Source organism: Procambarus clarkii, chromosome 36, assembly GCF_040958095.1.
Source record: "Procambarus clarkii isolate CNS0578487 chromosome 36, FALCON_Pclarkii_2.0, whole genome shotgun sequence".
NCBI classification, from domain to species: domain Eukaryota; kingdom Metazoa; phylum Arthropoda; class Malacostraca; order Decapoda; family Cambaridae; genus Procambarus; species Procambarus clarkii.
Genome location: NC_091185.1, coordinates 3,898,041 through 3,924,240, shown reverse-complemented (window position 1 = coordinate 3,924,240; position 26,200 = coordinate 3,898,041). Strand labels below are relative to the sequence as shown.

The 26,200-nt window shown below is 39.7% G+C and overlaps 1 protein-coding gene across 4 annotated transcripts; it reads right to left on the bottom strand.

Annotated features, from left to right (window-relative positions):
* Positions 1-131: 131 nt before the first annotated feature.
* LOC123756142 (serine-rich adhesin for platelets-like) lies at positions 132-26,200 on the bottom strand. Of its 4 annotated transcripts, none has more exons than XM_069336488.1 (12): positions 26,108-26,200; positions 24,845-24,976; positions 23,373-23,479; positions 22,125-22,239; positions 20,266-20,345; positions 19,018-19,076; positions 17,491-17,587; positions 16,908-17,013; positions 14,151-14,303; positions 5,659-13,242; positions 3,428-3,500; positions 132-1,364 (listed from the first exon to the last, which is right to left on the bottom strand). In XM_069336488.1, the coding sequence occupies exons 2-12, from the start codon at positions 24,932-24,934 to the stop codon at positions 1,285-1,287; spliced, it is 8,544 nt and encodes a 2,847-aa protein (XP_069192589.1). In that variant the 5' UTR covers positions 24,935-24,976; positions 26,108-26,200; the 3' UTR covers positions 132-1,284. The 4 variants fall into 4 exon arrangements, with proteins under 4 accessions (XP_069192589.1, XP_045595149.2, XP_069192587.1 ...); XM_045739193.2 differs by having other exon boundaries at positions 133-1,364; positions 2,285-3,500; XM_069336486.1 differs by lacking the exon at positions 26,108-26,200 and adding an exon at positions 25,964-26,101 and having other exon boundaries at positions 133-1,364; positions 2,285-3,500.

The window sequence follows — 26,200 nt, the reverse complement described above, 5'->3', positions numbered from 1 at the left end:
TATATATCTATATATATCTATATATATCTATATATATCTATATATATCTATATATATCTATATATATATATATATATATCTATATATATATATATATATATCTATATCTATATATATATATATATATATATATATATATATATATATATATATATATATATATATATATGCGCAGTATACTGGAACATTATAACAGGGACACGGAGTTTAAGATCATGATGATTTCGGACTGGATTGGAATGAAGAATAACGTTAACTAATTACCGACATCCTGCCTGACAAATGCCAAGAAATGCTAACTTTTTTTTAAACATTCCAACTCTGGAAAATAACATTTACTGTATATGAAAGTGAACATTTGAAATCCTGCTGTTCAAGTTATAATTACATAGTCGACTTACTTCCCCACAAAACCACCTATGGCAACAAGAAATCTATAAATTCTTTTAACTGTTTACTCAAGAAAACACAATGATAAATTTGTATGAAGCCTTCAGGAAATTGCTTTGCAAAAATAAAAAAAAAATACATATCTTATGTTAAAGTTACTATAGCACCATCATGATCAACTTCACATTGATAAGTACACTACAAACGTCTAGTGATATTTTACACGCCTATATTACACGAAACTTGAAACATGTCTTTGAGGCTCCATCAAGACCTGGGATGCAACAATGAATTCATTAAAAAATACAAGATGCAACTTTATCTCAACCTGCAATCATTACTAAATACTTTGCCCAGATTTTTGAATCAACAATATTTCCAACTAACCACAAGGTGCCCGTGATACCAAGGTGCCTGTGATACCAAGGTGCCCGTGATACCAAGGTGCCCATAATACCAATCGGCTACCCCCTGTCAGTTCCCTATATTACATACAAGTAAACCAATCTCTGGATTAATACCACTACTGGTAACTAAATACTGTACTCAAAGCTAAATTTTTCTAATCATATGCAGAGAAAACCATAATATCTAGATACTATAGTGACTGACTCCTGAATACAAACTAATAACTTTTCACTTACACAATCTACAAAGCACATGTTAATCAAGACTAATGTAACTAAAGAAGGAATAAACATTTTCAGAGCAAAACAGAAATGCATGTGGAACCAGCCAGCTTAATCCACACACCACAAAGTACAATTGACCACATTCAACATTCACCAATTTGTCAGAACTAGCCCCTTGGACTCATGCCAGACCAGCTAAATAGACCATCAGTCAATGTTAGTAGCTACACCTTTACACTACTGATTACATTATAGCTTCATTTCACATCAAATTTTTTTTGTTCACCGAGTACGTCACTTGGCGGCGTCGCAAGGAACGTACTCCAACTACTGCTGCTCCACCTAAAGGAAAAAAAGAAAAATCTTAGCACAGGTATTCTGATTTTATGTAAAATACAGAAATGGAGAATTAACATGAAACAGTGCACAAAAACACTCCCAGAAATTAAATTGTAACAATAATAGCTGGATTGAACCTGAATGGGGTTCTGAGAGTTCTTCTACTCCCGAAGACCGGCCTAGGGCCAGGCTCGACTTGTGAGTTTGGTCCAACAAGCCGGTGCTTCAAGCAGCCCGCAGGGCCCACATATCCACCACAGCCCGGTTGATCCGCCACTTCTCAAAGAAAACTATCTAGTTTTCTCTTGAAGGGGATTGACAGCTGAGTAGACAGCGCTAGGAATTCGTAGTCCTAAGGTTCTGGGTTCGATCCCTGGTGGAGGCAGAAACAAATGGGCAATTTCCTTCACCCTGATGCTCCCATTCACCCAGCAGTAAATAGGTACCTGGGAGTTAGACAGGTGCTATGGGCTGCTTCCTGGGAATGTGTAACAAAAAGGAGGCCTGATCAAGGACCAGGCCGCGGGTACACTTTGTCACATCTTTGACAACGTCACTAAAGTAAAGTAAAATATTAATTTGATTTTATGAAACAACAGAGTACTGTAATTGAAATGAAGCCATTACTAAATCAAGTACCTTTCCCAAGTACTAAATACACAGCATTATTACAGGAAAATTAGTACAAATTACAAAGAAACCAAATGTCAACATCAAAATAAAACAAAATATACTGTACTACAGTATCTATTTACTGTAATCTACTTTTATCACCAAAAATAAAAGACTAAATATAAAAATAGGCACGAGTGCAGAAAGAATTGCAGACGATTCCAATATGATGCTAAAGATAAAAAAACTAAACACAAGCTCCCACACTAACCAACCTCTATCAAGTGTATCGAAATGGCAGATTACCTCACCTTCATCATTTGACTCGCTCTTTCCCCCAACATCAGATGAACTGGCTGATGATTTACTGGAGAGGGACTCTGCCGAAGATTCATCTTTGTTCACAAATGACTGGAAAGGTGGTGTCACAGTCTTGCTTAAAGTTGGCCTGGAATTCGCACCAGTCATACTCGAAGATGCACTGAATGATTCATCCTTACTCAAAGATGATATAGCGGGAGATTTGAGACTGACTGGTGATTCATATCTACTCAAGGATAATCGGGAAGGTTTCCGACTCCTTTTCAAGGATGAGCCAGAATGTATATCATTCTCATCTGAAGACAACTTATCTGGTGTCTCACTCTTATAGACCATCCTTAAAGACATCTTGAGACTGGAAGGTGATTTTGCTGGTGTATTATAACTGGATGATGACCTACTTAGCGATTCATACTTGCTCAAGGAAGACGTAAGTGGTGATTTTTGGCTAGATGGTAAATTTGAAAACTCATTTTTGCTGGGTGAATTGCCTGGTGACCTACACATGCTGGAGGATGAATTGCCCGGTGACCTGCCCTTGGTGAAGGATGAATTGCCTGGTGACTTGCCCTTACTGGAGGATGAATTGCCTGGTGACCTGCCCTTGGTGAAGGATGAATTGCCTGGTGACTTGCCCTTGCTGGAGGATGAATTGCCTGGTGACCTGCCCTTGGTGAAGGACAACGCATCTGGTGATCCATCCTTCTTCGACGATACAGGTACTTGGGCAGATGCCTGGGATGATTCAGTGTGAGAACAGTTTCCACTTGGCGATACAGGTGCCACCTCACTTTTGTCTAAGAGAACTTTCAAAGAGGATAATCTAACTGGCACTTCATTCCTAGACATTATCTCACCAGATGACTCATCCCTGCAGGAAGATGACAGCATAACTGACTTGTGAAGCCTGGGAGATGATCCAATTGATGAATTTGCAGACTTAACTTTGGACTTTTCCTCTTCAGATGTTGAGCCGGCTGGTAACTCATTCTTTGGGGATATATTTGTCGGCACACCATCCGTCCTTGATGACTTCACGACTGATACGTGGGATCTAGTTTTAGTGATTAATGAAACGTTACTTTTAGAAGACAGCTCATCGACATTTTCAGAGACTGCCGTACTGGACTTACTTTCTCTATTAACTTTGTTAGTCACTTCTTCTTTGGTACTTTTCTCGTTATGAGTTACACCAACTGATTTTTTCTGTAAAATATAAAAAAAATACTTTGAATAAATGAAGCTTGTAAAGCTATTAATCCTGACTATAAATTCTATTCTCATGAACCCTTCCCAAAAGTATCATGTTCCAGGTATTAAGTTACATTACATACCTTGATCAGGAAGCTTTGGAGCATGTTCATGAAGATATACAAAGTCAAAATCAAGCATTAAGTGTAATGAAACTCCACTTTCTGTAAGACACCTCGTTGCATTCCCCGAGGCTTCAGGCATACCTCATGTATTATAAATAAACTTTCTACTAATATCTAAGTCTAACCTCAATTGGAAGGAACCCCCCAAAATAGTGATAAAAACACACCTTGAAGAGAAATCTGTTTACAGCAATCACACTACCAACAAACCTGAAGGAAATCATTGGTAAGACTCACTGGTTTGGGGGGGGCCTTCGACAAGCCACCGGCTTCCTGTCCTCGTCGAGGCCACTAGGATTAGTGGCCCTCAGGTAAATTAGGAGTGTCCCAAGAATCACACAAGATACTTGTATACCATACACACATGGAAGTACTCATAAAGCAAAAGCCTCCTTGCACAGATATCAAGTTTCAATAATGTAACGAGTAACTTGGCTAAGAATACTGGAGTTTACCTGGAGAGGGTACAGTTCTTCAACCCCCCCATGCACAGCTTGGGGAGTCAAGCTGGGGAGCTTGATGGCCATACTGTATTGTGGTGTTAGTGGTACTGCCTGGTGGTCATGAGGAGTAATGGCCATGTGTACCAACTAACAGTTACCAGAGCATTACTCAGCAGCCACTTTTGACCTTGAAGAGTGCTTGAAGGGGAATTGTGCTCTTACAAGCATTCCGTATGAGGTTACTCAATGCTGGTTTGAATGTTTTCTGCACTTCCCTAACATCAGTATGACCCTGCAGGTGTGTGGAGATGTTGCTCTACTCCTAATAGGGAGAACTACATACTTATTGCTGGTGCGGTTTGCCCGGCATCATGCTGAAAAAACCACACCAGCCAGGAAAGGAGAAGCAAACTTTGAACATTTTTGGAATTCATCAACCCCCCTCCCTCCCTCCCTCCAACTTCAAGTCCTTAAGCAGAATAGAGGCCAACTCCAGGGCATCTACTCAAACACTAAGTCGCAAACCTCAAGCACATGCAAAAAGCCTGCAAGGTGGTTGCTGCGTGATAAGGCTCCTGTCTAGATGCAGATTTAGAAAAAATAGCCTCAGTGAATGCAAATGTCACAGGTCGCAGGGTTGAAGGTGTCACTAACCCAACAGGCAACGTGGCAAAGACTGAAAAAATGACTGTTGGCAAGTAGTAAGGCTGACAGGCATCCTTAAAACTTGCAGGTAGCAAATAAGAGCTCGAGGGTCAATACATAACACGTTGCACCAAAGACCTGTTGGGTTTACCTGGGCCTGATGGAATTCCCAAGCAGGATGTCAAGACACTCGAGATGCTTGCCAGAAGGACTGACCCCAAACGCAGACCTAAGGATAAATACAACTACGAAAGTCATCAGCGGTGAACCATACAGTCAAGCACATGAACCCCACAACAAAAACCCCCAAACCCCCAATTACCAGGCCCAGCAGAGGGGTCAATGATTCTCGTACTATCTACTACCTAGGGTGAGGCACCCTACATAGTAGTCCAGCCTTTCAAGGGCAAACTCTTGAACTCTCCAGAGAAGTCACTGTCTGAGCAGGGGACAATGCCGAAACAAGTGCCTAGTGAAGGGTCACCCTAGACACATGCAGCTTGATGGGAGGGAATTATCAGGGGAAAGTCCCAAGAAATTACGATTATATAGCATTTGGAAGGGGTTAGGATAAGGATTTGTAATGGGGTGGGACATGCAACTTGAGGTGAAGAATGTCCACACAACAAGTGAGGCTTGATAAACACACTGGTGAGGCAAATACAAAAGTTGGGAATAACACACAAGCAACTGGCTTCCACACGAAAGTGCCAAATAAGTGCCACTTACCTTTTACTTCTACTGAAAACATTCATTCAGCTCCAATATTATCAAAACCCAATATTAACTTTGGCAATTAATCAAATAAAAAAGTAAGAACTATGATAAAAGTTGCATTTCTTACTTATAGAAGTTTCCAAAACAAACAAAAACATTTATTAAATATGACATAGTCCTTACCTTAGCTCCAAGTGGTGGTATGCGTACACTGGTTCTCAATCTAGTGCTTCTTCTTAAGGGAGAGGAGCACCCTGTGGATGAACCAGATAAGCTACCAGAGGAGTTTTGTTCAGGGGCAGATTCAGTCTGGCGTGCATTTAAATGGACGAGAGAGTCATTTTTGGTGTTTGCAGACAAGTCATCTCTCTCCTCATTTAGCTCCTGTAACCCTCCATCTGATACTTTTGTATCCTCATCATTTTCAAAACTAGTTCTGCCAGTAACAATTAATTCTTCAGATGCAAAATTAGATTTACTGAAACTTGAATCTTCTGATACTGTACAAGTTTTATCTGCAGAGTCTATGAGTATTTTTTCTGGTGAACCAACATTAACTAACATACTCTTGTCAGAATCACCTTCAATCACAGAGGGAGTACCTGATGGCTCTCTCAGCTTGCTGCGCCTGGACTTCCGAACTGCGTGACCAGGAGAAGAACTGTCGTCAGTTTCCAAAATGTTTTGCAAATCTTCAGAAGAGCTCGATTTTCTCCCTCTATTTACTTTTGTGACTGACCTTTCCTGAGCAACATTCTCCACTTGTGAGTTGCTCTTCATTGATGGAGATTTTCTCTTTGGTGAATCTGCTGATATTTCAAGGCTACTACTACTGGCTTTACTTCTTACAGGAGATTTTGGTGACTTTGGTAACTCAAGTGCTGTTTTTGACAGCTGTCTGGTCAATGTACTTTTGTCAGAAGTACTACAAGAGTACTTATTCTTTATTTTATCTTGCAAGGCTAAAGAACAATGAGCCTTAGCTATAGGAGTATTAGGTGCATCTGGTACACTTTCACACGTACCATTAGGAAGGGTAGTTTCATCTTGCTCTTCTGGTATCACCTTCTGTGGAGATCGAATGCCTCCGCTGTTCTTCCTAGGACCACGACTTGGTGTGGTAATGGGAGACGGGATCTTCTTAGGACTAGTAGCTAAACTCTCGGGTATTGGAAAGCTTTTTGCCCCATTTGCATCATTAAGTCCAGGTGAGACTAATTCACACTCTTCATCACTTACTTCTGGGCTGATAAGTACTTCCTTGGTTAAAACTGCCTCGGAAACACAATGAACTTTTAAATGTGGTATAGATGGATGAATATCACCCCTTTTAACGATATCTAACGTACCGCTCTTTGTTTTGCTCTTGGATGAGCGTCGACGCAACAGTGATCTCAGCATCATCTGAGTTGTTGGGACACCAGTTTTGTCTCTGTCACTCACCCCTACATTTCCCAAATAATGACAGCATGTAGTTTCATCATTTTCATCAGTCCCTGATGTAGACAATACCTCTAATTCTTCCCCTTCCTCTTCATCGAAATACTCTCTATCCCCTTCTCGGCTATCATCTAAAATTTCACCTTCAATTGTATGAATTTCTCCTTCATCTAGCTGTTCACTTGCAGTTTTACTCTCGCCAATGTCTGAGGTCTTGTCAGGTCCAGCCCCACCAGACTGATTAATCTCTTGCTCTGCAGTCAGTTCTCCCTCAATCTTGTTAATAAATCCTGACTGATCCTTCTCTTCCCTTCTTTGAGGAAGGGAAGCTTTCAGCTTTCTTGGGAAGCTTTCAGAAGAAATTTCATCAAGACCAAAATCAAGATGGTCTGATTTTAAACTTTCACTTTCAACACCAGACTGTTTATTTTCTGATGCAAGATCACCTTCAATTCCAGACTGTTTACTTTCTGATGCAAGATCACCTACAATTTCAGTGTGTTTATTTTCTGATGCAAGATCACCTACAACTCCAGACTGTATATTTTCTGATGGAAGATCACCTACAATTCCAGAGTGTTCATTTTCTGATGCAAGATCACCTTCAATTCCAGAACATTTACTTTCTGATGGAAGATCACCTTCAATTCCAGAGTGTTCATTTTCTGATGGAAGATCACCTTCAGTTCCAGACTGTTCAATTTCTGATCCAAGATCACCTTCAATTTCAGAACCTTTACTTTCTGATGCAAGATCATTTTCCAAGTCCAGGTTCTGATTTAAAGACACTGAAACAAGCTTATCAGCAACACCTTCAAGTGTTTCTGACGAGATACAACTCAATTCAACATTTTCACTGTGTGATTGCAGATGGCTTGCAAGCTTACTAGCCTGTCGACTTGATCTTCTCACTTTAGCAACTAACGAGTCTGTTGAACTGTCTTGCAACTCGGGATCCATCACATCCTTAATAGTTCGACAATCTACGTCCTTCACCGGAGATCCCATCACTGATTCTGAAGACATAGAAGAACTGGAAGACATGGTATTTAATAAATTAATTGCTTTAACAGAGGAGGTATCCACACTGTTCTGTTTATTACTTGAGCTGCAAAATGCTCTGCCCTTTTTACAATCAGATTCATTATGGGTCTTTGGGTCTACAGTGCCACTACTTTTTGTGCATTTTTTCCCATCAACAGCAGATTCTGATAAACAGGTTTGAACAGCAACTGAAGAGCCGGATACTAAGTTCGACGTCTCTTGACACCAACTCTGACTCCTTTTCCTTGGTCTCAAATGGACATTACCAGCTACTTCTGACAACCTCCTCCTCCGAGTTCTTTGAATTGGAGAGGCATCAGAATCTGAAGCCTCTTGCAAAATTCCATGAGATGCTAAATTTCTTTTCAAAAGTCGAGCTCTTTTTCGCACCTTGGGTGTAGGATCTTCTGAAGCATCACTACTTGCTTCATAAGCTTCGTCTGCACCTTCAATAGATTTCCCCTCAGATTCCTCTGTAATGGACTCCAATTCTCCATTTGTTGTTCTGTCATCATTATTATTTGGCCGATCATCGCCAAGACTGCAGCCAAATACGTTACTACAAACAGACGAATTTCCAGCATCTATTTGCTTAGACAATGTAGTGTCTGTTTCTACTTTATATATACTCAACTCTAGGGAATCATCACTGATTTGCAGTGGTTCCATTACTGGATAACACAATGGATCATTTACAGAATTAGGAGCATCAACAACAGAACCTTTACTGACATGATTCTCGTCATGAGAAGTCTGCTGGTAACTGTTTGACATCGGAATATTTGTTAGTTCTGATTTCACATCCTCAATATCGGGATTGCTTGTAGAACTAAACTCTGCTTCAAATTTTGTTTTACCTTCTTCAAAAGATGCATCCCCATATCCATCTGAATCTTCATTCTTGGTTACTTCAGTTATAATATCTATGACAGCATCATCCTCAATACTGGTTTTCTTTTGGCTAAAGCTACATACATCTCTTTGGTTCTTGCATACATCCAATGACTCCTCTCCTGTTGGTTTTACTTCTGTTGGCAATTCAGATTTATCACTGCCTTCTAATTTAACAATTAAATTCCTACAATCCCTTTCCACATCTTGGTTTTGCATCTTGGTATTGGGTAAGCGGGACACATTTACATTTTCATTATTATTGAGGCAATGGTCAGTTAACTCCTCTTGACTTGATGAATGGGATGCTAATTGTTCATCGTTTTCAGTGTTCTCTAATTTCATATTTTCATTAGCTTCTTTCACAATTTGATTAGCAACAATAACTACCTCACAGAGTTCAATATTTTGGTTTTTACTTAAGTTAGATTTTTCTCTATCCATGTTTTCAGGTTCTTGATCTTTGCTGACTTTAAACAAATTTTTATCAACAGTTTCAGTTTCTTGGTTATTGCTTTCTGCAAAATTTTCATTAGAAAGCACTACAATGTCTGAACCTTTGACTGAAGATTTTTCATCACTGCTATGTCCATTCTCAAGGGTTTTACCTCCTTGCACTTCTTCATTTTTTCCACTGCCATCACTTTCACCTAGTTCTTCCTTGATACACGTACCACCTGTAAATCTTTCCCGTAGTCCGTCAATACTTGTTAATCTGCCAGTATCTTTCACGATTGTCTGCAGGATCACCTCAATGCCATCGTCACTGCTCGACTCGAGATCACTGTTCTCTTCGTCATCGCTCCTCTCCACCCCAATAGATGGCTTGTAGAGCTTGTTTATCATCTTGCTAACAAAATCTACAGGGCCACCAACCTTCTTCTCAATTTCTGGGTCTGGGTCACTTAGGTTTTTATTTGTATCTGTTTCCTCTTCTGCATTTGTGTCATTAAGAATTTCATCCTTTATCATTTTCTGTTTCAGTTCCCGGTCTTCTTCTTTCAAAATATCTTCAACTTTTCTCTGGATTTCATCTTCCTTTAGTTTGGTATGGTAAATTTGTATCTCTTCATCAGTGAACATCTTGGCAGTTTCATCACATGGAATAATATCACTGTCAGTCCCCGAGGCCTCATCAACGTCACTTGCTTCATTGTTAAGAGTAAGTGCTTGTACACTCTTAACTACAAATGCTTCATCAAGGATTTCTACTTCAGAATCTGGATCTTCAATACCCTTTGGAGGTGGTGTTGGGCATTCCTCGGAGATATCAACAATTTGACACTCCTTGACATTTTCACTCTCATCTGTAACCAAGACTTCTGAACCTTTACTATTAAGATAATTTGATTTCAGATCTATTTCTTTATTAATACTCACAGATGTATCTCTCGCCTCATTTTTAATTTCTTCCACATCACTGTCAGCTTTACTGCTATCCAGTTGATATTTATCCAAATTGTCAAATGCTTCATTAATGCAACTGTCTGTTGCACAACTCAAGTCACTCCTAACATGGGTATCATTAAGTAAAATACAATCATTGCTATCCAAATTATCAGGCACTTCAATATCACAGCTATGTATCTCATCAGGAACTTCATCACAGGGTTTACCACCAGCCACAACATCACACGGTTTACCACCAGCCACCACATCACACGGTTTACCACCAGCCACCACATCACATGGTTTACCACCAGCCACCACATCACATGGTTTACCACCAGCCACCACATCACACAGTTCACCACCATCCGAAGACCCAACTGCTAAAGCATATCTATTTTCTTGGGATGAATCCTTTCTTAAACTAGCTTCCTTTTCAATGAGCTCATCAACTTTACTTGTTTCTCCACATTTAACATTTAATCTGTTCTGAGGACTCCTTGGCTCTAAATTTGTAACAGTGAAATTAATACTATTTCTTCTAATTTTCTGTCGCAAACTGGCCAATTTACGCTTATTCAATTTGAAAGTCTGACCCTTTTCATCACTTGGTGTCCTCATTCCAGTTTCCATTAGCATCTTCCTCCTTTCTGTCAATTGGTCACTCAACCTCCTAACCCTGGGTAGATTAAATGAAGATTTTGTATCCTGTACTGGGTCACTCAGAGTTCTAACTCGTGATTTAGAATGAGGATGAACCTCATCCCAACCGTGCGTCTTTTTCACATGGCCCACTTGCAAGGAAATATTCTTCGACGCAAAAAGATTTGCAGGATGTGTACTGCCTGACTTGGTCTCGTGTCTGTGGAAGTCCTCACAAGCTGGCATTTCAACACTGGTACCAGCTTCTATGTTATGACCTGAGGTCTCTGTATTCTTGACCTTCTTACACTTTCTCTTTACTGCAAAAGATTCCCATTTACCAAGTTTTGTATCAACAACAGTGTTGATTTTCTTTTTCTTTTTGACTGACAAAGAACCCTCCACCTCTAAATGTGCTCTCTTTACATTTTTAAGCTGTCCCATTTTCATCCCCTTCTTGTCTTTCACAGTCACATCTTTTTCATCCCCTACCGCACCATCCTGACACTCGGAGTCTTTCACAGTCTTATCACAAACATCGGTTACTGCTCTCATGTTTTTCCTCTGAGCTACTACTTTTTGTCCCTCTTCCATGTCAATATTTGAAAGCCATTTCATTTTTCTATTTCCTTTGCTGTTCCTCTTATTATCTGCATCATTGGTGTGCACCTCCTCCAATGTCTTGTTAAGCGTTCTTTTGTGTGTCTTTGTTTTAACCGCCACCGCTTGTGTCTCGTCGACACCTGACACTTTTCCTATTTGTATATTGATGGTCTTGGATAACCTAGAACTATCATCATTTGTATGCTTTCCTGCCTTTACATTATCCAACAGCCATTTCTTCTTATATATCTTAACTAGTTTTTGTTGTGTATCGTCAGAACTTAAATCGAAAGTCTTTCTCACTTTTACATTTTCTTTCATATCGGCCTCTGTATTGGTGTCACCAGTGTACTTCTCTAATTTCCTATCACGTAATTTTTTCCTTTTCTTTGTCTTGACCCCATCTTGTTGTGTCTCGTAAATTTCTGACCCAGCAACCTTATCCACTTTTATATTGCCTCTCTTGTCTTCCCTAGAATGCCCATCAGTAGCGTGTTTATTTTCCTTTAATATTAAATTGGATAACTGTTTCTTTTTCTTTGTCTTAGCCACCTCATTCTCTGTCTCATGAATGTCTGTACCCAAAAATTTGCTTATTATATTTTCTTTTGTGCACGTGATGGCGTCTTGTGCACGTTCTTCTGCCACTGTTACATCAGGTTCCTCATTCTTTTTCTTAAGTTTCTTTTGTTTCATACAAATGCCTATATCTAATTTCTTTCTTAACTTAACATTTTCTATGTCGTCCAAAATATCCATATCTTGTGTGTTTTTCCCATCCTCTACAATACTATCAACCCACTTTCTTTTCTTTGTCTTCACTACTGCTCCTTGTCTCTTCTCATCAATATGTAAATCTGATCCATCTCTCACTCCTCCATTTTCCTTCTTGTCCAGTTTAGTATCTGCATCACTGGGGCACTTCTCCATTGTCGTATCAGATAGTTTTTTCCTTTTGCGTTTCTTCTGCCGTGTCTCTTTAACTTCTGTACTTAAAGGTTTTCCTATTATCACATTGTCCTTCTTATTTACCACAACATCAACATTACTTGTGTATTTTCCTACACTTCCTGCTACATCCGGCAACTTTATCTTTTTCCTTGATGTTATCACATTTTCCTGTACCTCAGAAGTGTCCGTGCCCTTGGCCACCCTTACATTTTGACTGTCTACTATATTATCAGTATCGCTGCAGTGTTTCTCAATTTCAACTGTCGTCTCATTTGACCTTCTGTTCTTCTTCTTCTTCTTCTTCTTCTTGACAACCAATTCTTGTATCTCGGAAACCTCCGAAGCCAACATCTTTTTCATTTTCCTGTTTCCCACAGAGCCACCATCCTTGCGTTCCTTACCCTTGACTGACACGTCAAGCAACTCTTTCTTTTTATTATCCACCTCCTGCTGTGATTCACGCGCATTTGACGTTGGCAAATTTTCCACTTTCGGACATTCTTTCGTGTCCGTCCTAAAAGCGGCTTCTCTTGCACATTTCCGTTTATGGATTGCCAACACATCATTTAAGCTTTCTTGTTCAATTCCTGTATTTTGTACAATAATTTGCTTTGAGTTTAATTTGGAGTTAGCCACTTCTTCATGAATTCTCCCTGATGTATTTTTATTGATCTTTTTCTTCGCCTTTCCACAATCATTTGGTATAGTCCCATCATCTGATGCCTTGGGAAAATCTATAATATCTTCTTTCTTTGGATTTTGAGAACCAGTTTCCAGGACAGATGTTGGTTCATCATTGAACAATGTCTGAAACAGGGTAAATAAATGGTAAACTGGTGTAAACAATGAGATGTAACATTAAAATAAAAATACAAACTGAAAAAAAGTATAATGCTCCAATATTTTTCTTTTAATTACAAGCACATTATATATTAAATTAAATAAGGATGCCCAATTGGATTCAACATAAAGGAAATGAGCTACAGCCAATTCTAGTGGTAAAAATATTGACTGCATTCATAAACAGACTACACATTGAGAAAAAAAAAAAAATCTTAAAATACCAGAAACCTTGAAACCTGGACGAATGTTTTGGCTCGTTCAGTAACACCTGCCAACCAAATATTTTGAAAATACTGTACTTACAATTTGTTTTGCTTGTACAGTGGCTCCCCTAAAACTCTGAACTTGCATGTAATGTACCAGTACTATAATGGATCCAATACTGTATTACTGTACTTGAAACACTGTACAGTATTTCTATTTTATACATATTTTACTCTGCGGTAACTTGTTCAAAAGTGCTGGTTACTTTTTTTTACCCGAGGCATCTATAGACCTACTGTGAAAACACCACACGGCACGGTGGTGTTTTTTCCGGTGCGCAAGCACAATCTGACCTCTCGTTCTGTTACTCAGGCATTTTCACCGATTTTTGACCGCTTGTCGATTTTGACTAAAAGTCGAATCGACTTGAGAATGGTCCAGGACGGACCGAAACGTCGTCGTCCCTTCACCTTCTAGTGTGTGGTCTGGTCAACATACTTCAGCCACGTTATTGTGACTCATCGCCTTCACCGATTTTTCTTTGGATAAATAGTTTTATTATTTGCCAATGGAAACCATGTCATCCAGCAAGAATAGTAACAAAAAAAAAAAAATTAAACCCATAATTTAAAAGCCTGAATGCAAGAACTGGAATAACACAATATTACCTTAAGAGCTGCTGCAACTTTCATGTGTTTGAGTATTAATCGAGTGCTCCATACTTTGAGCTTCAGCCACGGAATTTTGTTTTGAACTGCCCAGTCCGCGAACGTTTCTGGGAGCTTGACAGACTTCACAATGTGTTTTCTCGTCTGAATAATCTGCAAAAAAACAAAACCAGAACAAAAATTACACAATATCCATAAAATATGATTATCATCATTACATGTAACTCCATTCCCACATGTCAAAAGGTGCATGCATCTTATTGTATGCTATAATAGATTTTTGAGGAAACGAATACATGGGTTTACATTTTTAATTATGAGGGAGACTAACAGGTAGTGTCTCCACAGCATTTGAGTGAAATTTGTGAGGAACATCCTTAATGAGTGTGTACACACAACCAGGTTATGAGTGTATTATTTTCCTGTAACTTTAAAATTAAAAATAATTTTCACCCAGGCTTAGAAATTGATCACATGTAACTCAAAATTATTTCTGCGAGCTTTAAAGCACAGCTATTGGGGTATTATGAAACACCTTCTCATTATTACTTGTTTCACAAAGAGTGAAAAGGCTATGAAATAAGCTGGACATACAATACTGCTAATATTAGTCTCTTGCTGAATATTATTAAGTATCCATGCAAATATCTACATTGTACTGTAGATATTTGCCAAACCTACCCTGGCTTTGCGCCCTGGTGAGGCCACTCCAGACCGACAACCAGAACGCAACTCCATAGTCTCCTGAGACTGATGGCTACCTACTACCACTGTAACTACCAGACCCTGGTAAGAGTACAGCTGAAGGGGGTTTGCCCCCCCTTGCAAGAGATACTTCAAAATAAATCTCATCAGACTGGTAAGTCAGCGTGTGTGTAACTTGTTGAGCATTCCTCGAGAGGTAAACATGTTCAACTTGCTCAGGGCTACCTTACCTTAAGGTTACCTTGAGGTGCTTCCAGGGCTTAGTGTCCCCGCGGCCCGGTTGTCGACCAGGCCTCCTGGTTGCTGGACTGATCAACCAGGCTGTTAGACGCAGCTGCTCGCAGCCTGACGTATGAGTCACAGCCAGTTGCAGCAGCCTGTGACGTATGAGTCACAGGGCTGTACACGTTTCTTAAAAGCAAATTGCTCTTACACACAAATATACACTACCATGAAAGTACGCACCCACGAAGCTAGTACTGGATTATTTGTGAAACCATGTGCATGAGGAATGTAACCACATGTTGCAGATATCTGGTTTGTACCAGCAAACGAAACTTCAAGTGCAACTGCCAGGCACAAAAGTAGTATACATGGCCAATGAACACCAACCTTCCATGCCACTGCATGAAAGGGTTTAAGAAGCTGCAATGAAAATGAAACCAAAAGCTCAAGCTTTGCCATATGGGTTCAGAATTCCACCTTCCTCCTGAACCAGACCCACAGCACAACTTCTCCACTCACCAGCTCGACAGGTTTCTCTTTGGTGACCAAGTCCCAAGGCACCACTCGGTACAGGATCAATGAGTTGACCCAAGGGAGGAACAAATACACTGCAGGGAAGATAACTCTGGTGGTAAACAGTTTCAGCTACCAGCACCAGGAAAGATAACTGGTGGTAAACAGTTTCAGCTACCAGCACCAGGAAAGATAACTGGTGGTAAACAGTTTCAGCTACCAGCACCAGGAAAGATAACTGGTGGTAAACAGTTTCAGCTACCAGCACCAGGAAAGATAACTGGTGGTAAACAGTTTCAGCTACCAGCACCAGGAAAGATAACTGGTGATAAACAGTTTCAGCTACCAGCACCAGGAAAGAACTCTGGTGGTAAACAGTTTCAGCTACAGGCACCAGGGAAGATAACTCCAGAACCTAACCAAAGCAGATTACTTACCTGTTGGTTCTGGGAATCAATTTCCTTGCACCCCACACCCAGGCTGTTAGATGCTGTTGCTCGCAGTATGATGTATGACTGACAGCCCAGTCAGTAGCCGTATTATTAAATATTGTCTGAACCTCTTAAGATAGTCAATGTACCACCAAAAATAGAATCCCATTCTTCACAAAATAATGTGAATGAGATACATAGCCATCCCATCCAACTGGGATGAACTCCTAAATGGAGCTTTAGAGTTTACTGCAGACATAAGAGGAGTAAGTGGGAAGCTAGCACTGTTCCAATGCTACTGGATGCAGCTGAAACCACCCAAATGCAAGCCGAGCTAGAGAGTGAAGGGTTTGCTTCACCTGAGGAGCTACTGAAAACGGCTTTCTGATAGTAGTGGGAGGCGGTTAAGTACTGTACCTAGTAAACGTAATTCAGTTTTTTGTCTGGTGTGTTCCTAAACATGAATCTGAGAAAGCTTGAGTGTTTTGAGCATGCTTTTCATTTCTTGTGAGTGGTTCACCACAGTATCGAGATACATCTGATCCCCACTGCTACCCTTGCCCCTTGTAGGGTACAAGAAAAGTTTAAAAATGTCCTTTTTCCCAGTAGACAGTGAGTCGTTATGGGAACCTGTTCTACCTAGAATGCCTTTTGGCATTCCAGTGTTGAGCTTAGAGGAGCTACTAAGCGAGCCACACCACTTTTGTTAAGACACCAGGGATGGCAAAAAAATATTATGAGCAGTTTAAGTGTTAATGAACAAACTTGTACTAACTGGTGGACTAGGCAACCAAGGATACTTTTAACCTGATTACATTAATGCAATGAAACCATATTTCCCCTATTATCATTATTTATTATTATTATTGTTATACAATATTACCTCCTCCTTTTTGGTCATGAAGAGCAGTAGTTTGGCCAGCAATAGGTACTTGAGGTACACTTGTGCAGACAATGCTCTTCTATCTTTCACCGAAGACAATAGACGCCTGAAACAAACCATGCGGATCAGAGGTAGTACTTGAAGATTTTTCACTACGTGACTAATGTCAAAGGAGCTTATATAACTAATATACAATTCAATTGTCTAACATCTCTAATGTAACACAAAGAGTGAGAGAGGACAAAAACAATACAAAAGTGTATAGAAATGTCAATAAGAAAACAAAAAATGTGGAGAAGCAGCATAGCACATGAAAGTGTTGCAGAGAGTGAGGGAAGAGAGAGAGGGAATTATCAGGGAAAAGTGCCATGCCATTACAACTATATAGCACTTGGAAGGGGTCAGGATAAGGATTTGGGATGGGACAGGAGAGGGGGCAGGGAAGGAATGGTGCCCAATCACTTGGACAGTCAGGGATTGAACGCGGACCTGTTTGAAGCGAGACCGTCGCTCTACCGTCCAGCCCAAGTGGTTGGACGGAAGGGAAGAGACGGAAATTATTAAAAGGTGCCACAGAACATACGTTATTAATGGGACAAATATCTGTGGTTGTCTTGCACTCTTGTAGATAAGAGTTCTGCAATGAAGGAGGGTATCAAGGATGCGTTCTTCACAGTGACCTGAAAAAAAATTAAGCAGTTTATATACTAATTTCACTAAAAATTAAACATTTTGAAATACTTTCTTGAAAAGAATTAACAATTCAATATCACATTTACAAACTGAAAATAGTACAGCCTCCTAGCATCAACGAGACGCAGATCTTAGATTATGCTAGAAGCTCAGACAGGTAGTTAAAATACAGAGGAAAGTACACAATGTATTGCGAGGAAAATTGAGAGTACGTAGCAAACAAATGAAATCGGAAAGCAAATATAACATCTCAAAATTTTTAAATTAAATCTCTAATACAAAAGATGAGCTCAGTTATTCGAAGCCCACCGAATTGAATATTTGGGTTATCTGGCCAAAATCCCATCTGGATAACATTCTGCAAAACTTTGTCACATCCAGACAGAAATCTGGATAACCGAAGATTTGCCCGGATAATACAGACTGGCGTCAGTTAAGTCAAGCTCATTATCTGGCAAAACCTCCTAATATCCAGACAGAGAACTCCAGATAACTGGAGAATAGCTTACATAAATGTTCAAAAACTACACATTTCAAGACCTACAGTCTCAAACAAGAAGACAAACTACAATAAGGTAAGCTCAAGTTTGTTTTAAATTATATATTTGACTTATAGTGTGTGGAAATTCAAATTACGTTGGCTGTAGTACAAAAATTATGAATATGGTCACTGTTGGATTTCCCCTGGTAATAATTCTGCTTATCAGGATGTCTGACTCATCATGTAAGGAGGGTTATCTTGAGATGATTTCGGGGCTTTAGTGTCCCCACGGCCCGGTCCTCGACCAGGCTTCCACCCCAGGAAGCAGCCCATGACAGCTGACTAACACCCAGGTACCTATTTTACTTCTAGGTAACAGGGGTATAGGGTGAAAGAAACTCTGCCCATTGTTTCTTGCCGGCGCCCGGGATCGAACCCAGGACCACAGGATCACAAGTCCAGTGTGCTGTCCGCTTGGCCGACTGGCTCCCCTGGTCCCAATCCCCCTGGTTCCCACGGGGGGGCCCATTTAGTTCGGATAAGCAAGCTTGGACTATAATATATCTTAAGATTTCTAAAAATTATTAAAGTATTTTTGAATTTGACACAAAAGCCTTCAAATTCAGTAGTGTTGAACTTTATGAAACATTCCTTTCTCAATTGCTTCCTTGGATGCAAAGTACTGCATCTATAAACTAGATTTGGGTGTCATTTTACTGATGAACTTTCAATTCATACAATAGGTTTTAAAACAAGTCAATAGAAAACTGATAATGTTTTTATTCTGCTTGGTTCACAAATAACATGTTTAAATAGTCGCGAACCAGCGACCTTACCCTAATACCATATAGCATTTCTTTTAATGCTAGCTCAGCCATTTCTAGAGTATGATAATGCACACAACCTGCATGGTAAACACTTGACTCTTGTACTCACCTAGCATTATATTTAACTTGACAGAGATCCTTGAAATTGTTGCAGGCTCTTTACCAGATCTGCAATAATTATTTACACTAATTTAATACAAAATTCACATTGGCCGACATTGTTCACACACTGACAATTTCATCAATTGTAATATGAAATTTGAACTAAATGGCCATGCTTAGGTCAGCCTTATTTCCATTATGACATATATCTAACATATTACAGTAGTCACATGTCAAATACTAAAATTAAAAGTTTTCAATATCTCGTGTATGTTTTTTTTTTAAATTAGTAATTATTGAATTAGTGCCTCAGGAACAGTATATAGTCCAGGAACCAATCAACACATGCAACACATTTTATTGTCACCATTTGGTTTTTACTGCAGAAACTTGCTCAAAAACAATTCAAAACAAGAACTGTCCTCTTCAAGTTAATGCCAGCTTATGACCACTCAACTGCTAGCTCTATATGTCCCATTGTCAGAGACAGGAAACCTATGCTGACCAGACCACACACTAGAAAGTGAAGGGAAGACGACGTTTTGGTCCGTCCTGGACCATTCTCAAGTCAATTGAGAAAATGGTCCAGGACGGACCAAAACATCGTCATCCCTTCACTTTCTAGCGTGGTTTGGTCAACATATTTCAGCCACATTATTGTGACTCCTCGTCTGCACAGGAAACCTATACTTAGGCTTATTGAGGTCCTCACTAGGCCAACTATATACTGTACTGACTTTCCCCAGGATGCGACCCACAGCTGCGTCTCTAGGTGAATAGACGCCTCAGATGAAAGGAAATGTGCACAATCATTTCTAGCCTGCCCAGGAATTGAATCCAGGTCTCTCAGTTGTAAACAGAAGATAACCACTATGATACAGAACTCATCAACAGTATTTGAAAATATGTTCCCCATGCAACATAGTAGAGAAACAAATGATAAGAATTTTGCCTATTAAAGCCAAATGTTCTAAATATCATGTGTACCGAGCCAGGCACTCTCCCACCAGGGTCCCCCAAACAAAGGTATCTCTTCACTCAAGGTTTGACGCCCATCAAAAGTAAATGAAAAATCAGACAAGTTGGTACAACTAAAGATATTTAAAGCAGTATAATCAACATGCATGATGGTACTAAGATACTTGAAGCAGTACAAATAACACAGAAGATGGTTCTAACTACACAAGATACTTCAAGCGGTCAAAATATCACGCAAGAAAGTACTAACTACGTAACGCACTTGAAGCAGTCTCACCTGACAGACACAACCTCCGTGTCAATCACTGCAGCAAGGAGAAGAGAGATCAATCTGTTGACCTCAGCCCCTGATAACTCCTATTAGAAATGAATCTTAATGAACATTTTAGCAACAGTGAGAGGCATTCCACATGTGGTAACTAGCTAGACAAATAATACATTTCAGAAATCTTAACTAAAATAAGAAAATATGCTCCTTACATCTAAGTTATACGATTATGCAAACCATTACTTGTCCTAGTCTCTAAAGGCATTACATGCTCTAAATAAATGACAAATATACGTCAAGTAAAAGTTCTAATTTTAAGTCTAATCACAATGAAAGTTCTTTAATGTCAATCCATTTAACAAAACACTTTAAGAGGGGTATTTTGGAAACTCTTACTCATCAAGAACCACATTTTTTGAATGTCAAAATAAATCCAACAAACAAAATATTCATAGTACTCAAACTAACACTAAATATCATATAATGTAAACACATTAAATATTTCTTTAAGTTATATAATTACTTTGATAATTTTGTTCCCATATTTATTGTAAAAGTAAAAGAAATGGAAACAAAAACATCCTTCAGACAAAAGTTGATATTATTGCAAGAGTGAGAGTGAAGCAAGATGTTGCTTCAACATGCATCAAGATGCATGATGAACGCATGATGATGCTGAAAAAAGTGTTTATGTGAATCTAAGATGAGGAGGAGGAGGGGAAGGCCATAAAGATGATGAGTGGACATGGGAGGGAGGGAAATTATCAGGGGGGGGGGAAACAGCCAAGTCATTACGACTATATAGCACTTGGAATATCTTGAGTTATATCTTGAGTTGATTTCGGGGCTTCAGTGTCCCCGCGGCCCGGTCCTCGACCAGGCCTCCACCCCAAGGAAGCAGCCCGTGACAGCTGACTAACTCCCAGGTACCTATTTACTGCTAGGTAACAGGGGCATAGGGTGAAAGAAACTCAGCCCATCATTTTTCGCCGGCGCCCGGGATCGAACCCGGGACCACAGGATCACGTGTCCAGCGTGCTGTCCGCTCGGCTGGCCGGCCCCTTTGGAAGGGGTCAGGATAAGGATTTGGGATGGGACGAGGGGAAAGGAATGGTGCCCAACCACTTGGACGGTTGGGGGTTTAGGAGAAGAAGAAGAATTCAAAGTTGGGAGAAGTTGGGAGAATAGGAGAAAAGACAAAAAGTTAAGAGACGAGGGGAGGTTTGAATCGAATATGAACAACACATGGGATGTGACAAGGAACAAGAAAGGATGGCAGTAGCTTCTAACAAGTGATTCCCCCCCCCCCCCATTTTTTTTTTCCCCGAAGATGAAAGCTCACACAAAGCCCTGTTTGTCTGCGATGCTATAATGTGCTGTAGATTACTGTGAATAACATAATTAACGTGTGAAATTTTAAAATATGTATAGCCATCTAATATACAGTATTGTTTTAAGATAAATATTTTGACAGAAAATGGTTATCATGTTAATTTGCAGAAACTACACTATTACACACTTTGGTATGTTCTAGTACATGTAAAGGAATTGTCCACAAAAGGCTAGGAACAGATTAATTTTTCATACAAATATAGAGTACATGGCATTAATAAATGTCACGTGGACACTTACAAGAACCCACAATAGCAAAGGTAAAATAATATATTACAGGGCACTCTCAAGCATGTAATATTTGCCTGATCTGTTTCTGAAATTCAAATAATTGTTAATACAGTACTAACATTTTTCTTAACATGAACTAACACCATGAAACACTACATCTAGCAAACACGCAGTAAAAGGTTAAAATTAAAAAAATATAAGAAACAAAAAGGAGCCAGTTAAATCCTCCGAGTTGGCACACTCACCGAACTTTCGACTGCAAGATGAACGTGAGTGATCAGACTGCTGAGTAGGTTACAGTAATTCCGCCCATTTCGGTTTGGGTATTTTAGCCCTCTCCGCACTGCTGTCTTTAAATTACTAAAAAAAAAAAAAAAAAAAAAAAAAAAAAAAAAAATTTGTCAAATTCTGTTAGATAACTTAAATCTATTACTATTAAACAAGTGGCCCATGACTAAACATGAAATCTGCATAACCATACAGTACCCACCTTGTCTCAATGCCCATCACATCACATTTGAGATATTTTCATTAACACTCATTAATAAGATCAAGTTCTTCAATTGCCACTATCAGCAACAGGGAAAACTGTACTTCAATCAAGATCCCCCACTAAGATACAACCCATAACAGAGCCTTAACTTGTAGTCGAGTTGAACCAGTTGAGCAAAGGCATCGGGTGAAAGGACCTGTACATTCTTTCTAAAATGCTGATTTTAACATTTACAGTATATCTTCCTATCACCACCACTCGAGACAAAGTGGAAAAAGTGCTCAAGGAACTAAATAGGTACAAAGCAGTTGGCCCAAATGGAGTTTCACCTTGGGTTCTGAGAGAATGTGCATCTGAGCTAAGCAATCTGCTTCAGTTGATCTTTCAGACATCTTTATGTACAGAAATCTTAGCAGATACATGGCAAACAGAGTGATAGACGATTAGAATAAGTTAAGCGAGGTGGTGGTGGTGGAGGCCAAAACCGTTAGTAGTAGTTTCAAAGCGTTACATGACAAAAAGCACTGAGAAGACTGGACAGAAGAGAAGGTGGTGGAGGCCAAGACTGTCAGTAGTTTCAAAGCGTTATATGACAAAGAGTGCTGGGAAGACGGGACACCACGAGCGTAGCTCTCATCCTGTAACTACATTTAGGTAACTATTGCCTTATACTCTCCTTTTATTTGGGGGGAGAGCCGTGCATGTGTTCAGCCCACTTTTTTGTAACCTCTATTATATTCAAAGCTAAAGTTTTAATGGAATAATAATACTGAAAAAAAAACATGTAACAGTACCATAAATGTAATTGGAAGACTAATTCATTGTCATTCATTTTGTACTTGTACAACACAAAGTTTTTTCCATTTGCTTAACTCTATATTTAAGCATTATATGCTTTGTTTAAACATTATTCTATATTTATTTATTACACTTTTTTCTTTTAAGTTATGCTTGATTAGACAAACACAATCTTTAATATATTTAATCAATATCAACTTACTTCTCAATTATTTTGGAGACATTACTTAATAGTATTTCAGATGTAGTGTCAATAGCCCTGTTGACCAAACGCTTAGTGATCTCCACCCATGGAAGGTCTCCGCTCATCTGTTAATAGTATACACACACTTATTAGCAATAGGGTATCACTGAAAATTTTGTCACTGGCCATCTGCAAAATGTACATTTTTGGTGCATTTCTCAAGCAATTACTGTAAAGGATGACCTTATTTGCTAACATATAAGATGCACAGGATAGTTTTTTGAAGTCCTTTTAAGAATGTGTCCTCATTTATTTCTTGGAACTGATTTTCTAGTAGAATACACATGATTTTGTGCAAATAAATACAATATACAGTATATTTGGTTGGTAGTGGACCAAAAACATGCATCCTATCATCCTCTGGCAAATACAGTAATTTCCAACTCTGCTTTCACACTTTTTAGCTACCAATTGGGCCAAGGCATAAAATTAACAGTAGTTTATGGTAACTAAATTTTAAAGAATTACTTTAAGAATCGAAAATCATAATAAATTTCTCTACATTCCGATACCAATTCCAATTACTGAAAATTATTGATTCTTCGGATTACTGATACCAATTCTGATTAATCATCCCATCACTACTAATTACCTCTCTCAACAAACATTTTTATCATATTTCTCGTAAAAGTTGATTGAATTGGTTTCAATAACCTTTTCCTTCAAATCGTATCTCATTCTTCCTGAGCAGGGTTGTCATTGAACCAGTCACTCCCCTTCTCTAACTCAATTCACACTCAACACTGTCCGCTCACACACTAATCTTAACTTCGAGAACTTCGCCATCTGCCTTTTGTAAGACATTTTCCTTCTTTCTTCACCACCAGGGAGCCGGTCAGCTGAGCGGACAGCACACTGGACTTGTGATCCGGTGGTCCCGGGTTCGATCCCGGGCGCCGGCGAGAAACAATGGGCAGAGTTTCTTTCACCCTATGCCCTTGTTACCTAGCAGTAAAATAGGTACCTGGGCGTTAGACAGCCATCACAGGCTGCTTCCTGGGGGTGGAGGCCTAGTCGGGACCGGGCCGCGGGGACACTAAAAAGCCCCGAAATCATCTCAAGATAACCTCAAGCTAACCATCATTACTTATGTCCACGGTCACTTCCAATGTAAATTTTTAACCAAGACATTTCACTCTAACCCTAAGTATATCTACACACCTCTGAGTACTAGTGATGATGCTTTCCAAGTTTCATACCAATCAACCCCAAAATATAATTACAATGGTAAGTTGTGGTAAATATACAGCCAGGCGGTAAGAGAAACAACAAAAGTTTGCCACAACCATCCAATGGGCATAACTTACATGGCAAATAATTCACCAAATTCAACTCTCCACTCGTGCAAAGTTATTGGGGCGTCGTGCACTCAACTTTCTCTTCCGTAAGCTTAACAAACTACGACGTCACACTTTCAGTGCAATATTTACCTGCTTTTTGGGGAGATGAGGCCCAAGACACTCCTCCAGCTGCCTTAAGGACAGGGGCCGGCTACTTAAGTCTCTTATCAGTACCTCCATTATGTCAGGCTCAACTATTTCTTCATTAAAAGTTCATAATATCTGGAAAGATAATAATTATAGCATACAGAATGTTCCTTAATAGCTCCAATTATATTGAGGTGCGAGATTAATGGCAATATAAAAATATAAAGACCTATACTTGGCTCGCAGCCCAAGTGGTTGGGCAATAGGAACCTGGCAATTAGGGAGTTTCTGGAGGTTGCATCTTGCAATAGTCAATGATCTTTCGTTTGCCTGTGCCACTTCAATGCCCTTAACATAATGCCTACAGTCCCCGACTACTGTGAAGCCATACGGTGAACCACACCAAATTATTCTAATAAGCAGGCGATGAGTCACAAGAACGTGGCTAAATTATGTTGACCAGACCACACACTAGAAGGTGAAGGGACGACGACGTTGCGGTCCGTCCTGGACCATTCTCAAGTTGACCATTCTCAATCGACTTGAGAATGGTCCACGATGGACCGAAACATCGTCTAGATTAGGTTAGATTGGGTGGGTTGGGTTAGGTGGGGTTAGACTGAATTAGGTTTGAATAGATTCAACTGGGTGAGATTAGGATAGATAGATTCAACCGGGAGAGATTAGGATAGATAGATTCAACCGGGTGAGATTAGGATAGATTCAACTGGGTGAGATAAGGATAGATAGATTCAACTGGGTAAGATTAGGATCGATAGATTCAACTGGGTGAGATTAGGATGGATTCAACCGGGTGAGATTGGGATGGATTGGGTGAGATTACAATGACTTGGGTTAGCTTTGCATGGATTGGGTTAGGTTTAGACAGATTAGGTTAGAATGGGTTACAATAAGGATGGACTGGGCTAAGTTAGGTTTAGATAATGATAGAATGGGTTAAGAGTGAGTTAGGTTAGGATGGATTGGGTTAAATGTCTAAATTCCAGTCACGAACCAGTATCCCCCGTCAAGCCTGCCAAGACACTCCCGTCAACCAAGACAACACCCTCAAGCCAGCCACCCAAACACTCAAGGGCCTCCAGTATTCACTTTGACACTCACAATCGGCCTTATGGCTGATTTTCAACTCTAAGCTTCGTGAATTATTGAACGCGAGCAATAAGAACATAGCGAGCATTAGAGGTCTGGCACTCTGCACCATGGAGGGTACAGAGGCAGTGCCCACATGATCCTTGAAGAGCTTACCGAAGCTGGAGTGCGTCTTCCAAGTGTGTTGATGGGCTTTGCCTCTCGCCACCAACAGGGGTTCAAAAAGACCCCAGGAGGCAAGCCTGTGAC

What these genes read in the sequence shown, in the direction of transcription:
- LOC123756142 (XM_045739193.2), bottom strand. Translation starts at nt 24,934, where the DNA reads ATGGAGGTACTGATAAGAGACTTAAGTAGCCGGCCCCTGTCCTTAAGG. An exon ending in ATCTTGCAGTCGAAAGTTCG is followed by an intron (nt 20,346 to 22,124) that starts GTGAGTGTGCCA and finishes CATTTCTAATAG; the next exon opens with GAGTTATCAGGGGCTGAGGT. An exon ending in AAGTTGCAGCAGCTCTTAAG is followed by an intron (nt 13,243 to 14,150) that starts GTAATATTGTGT and finishes ACCCTGTTTCAG; the next exon opens with ACATTGTTCAATGATGAACC.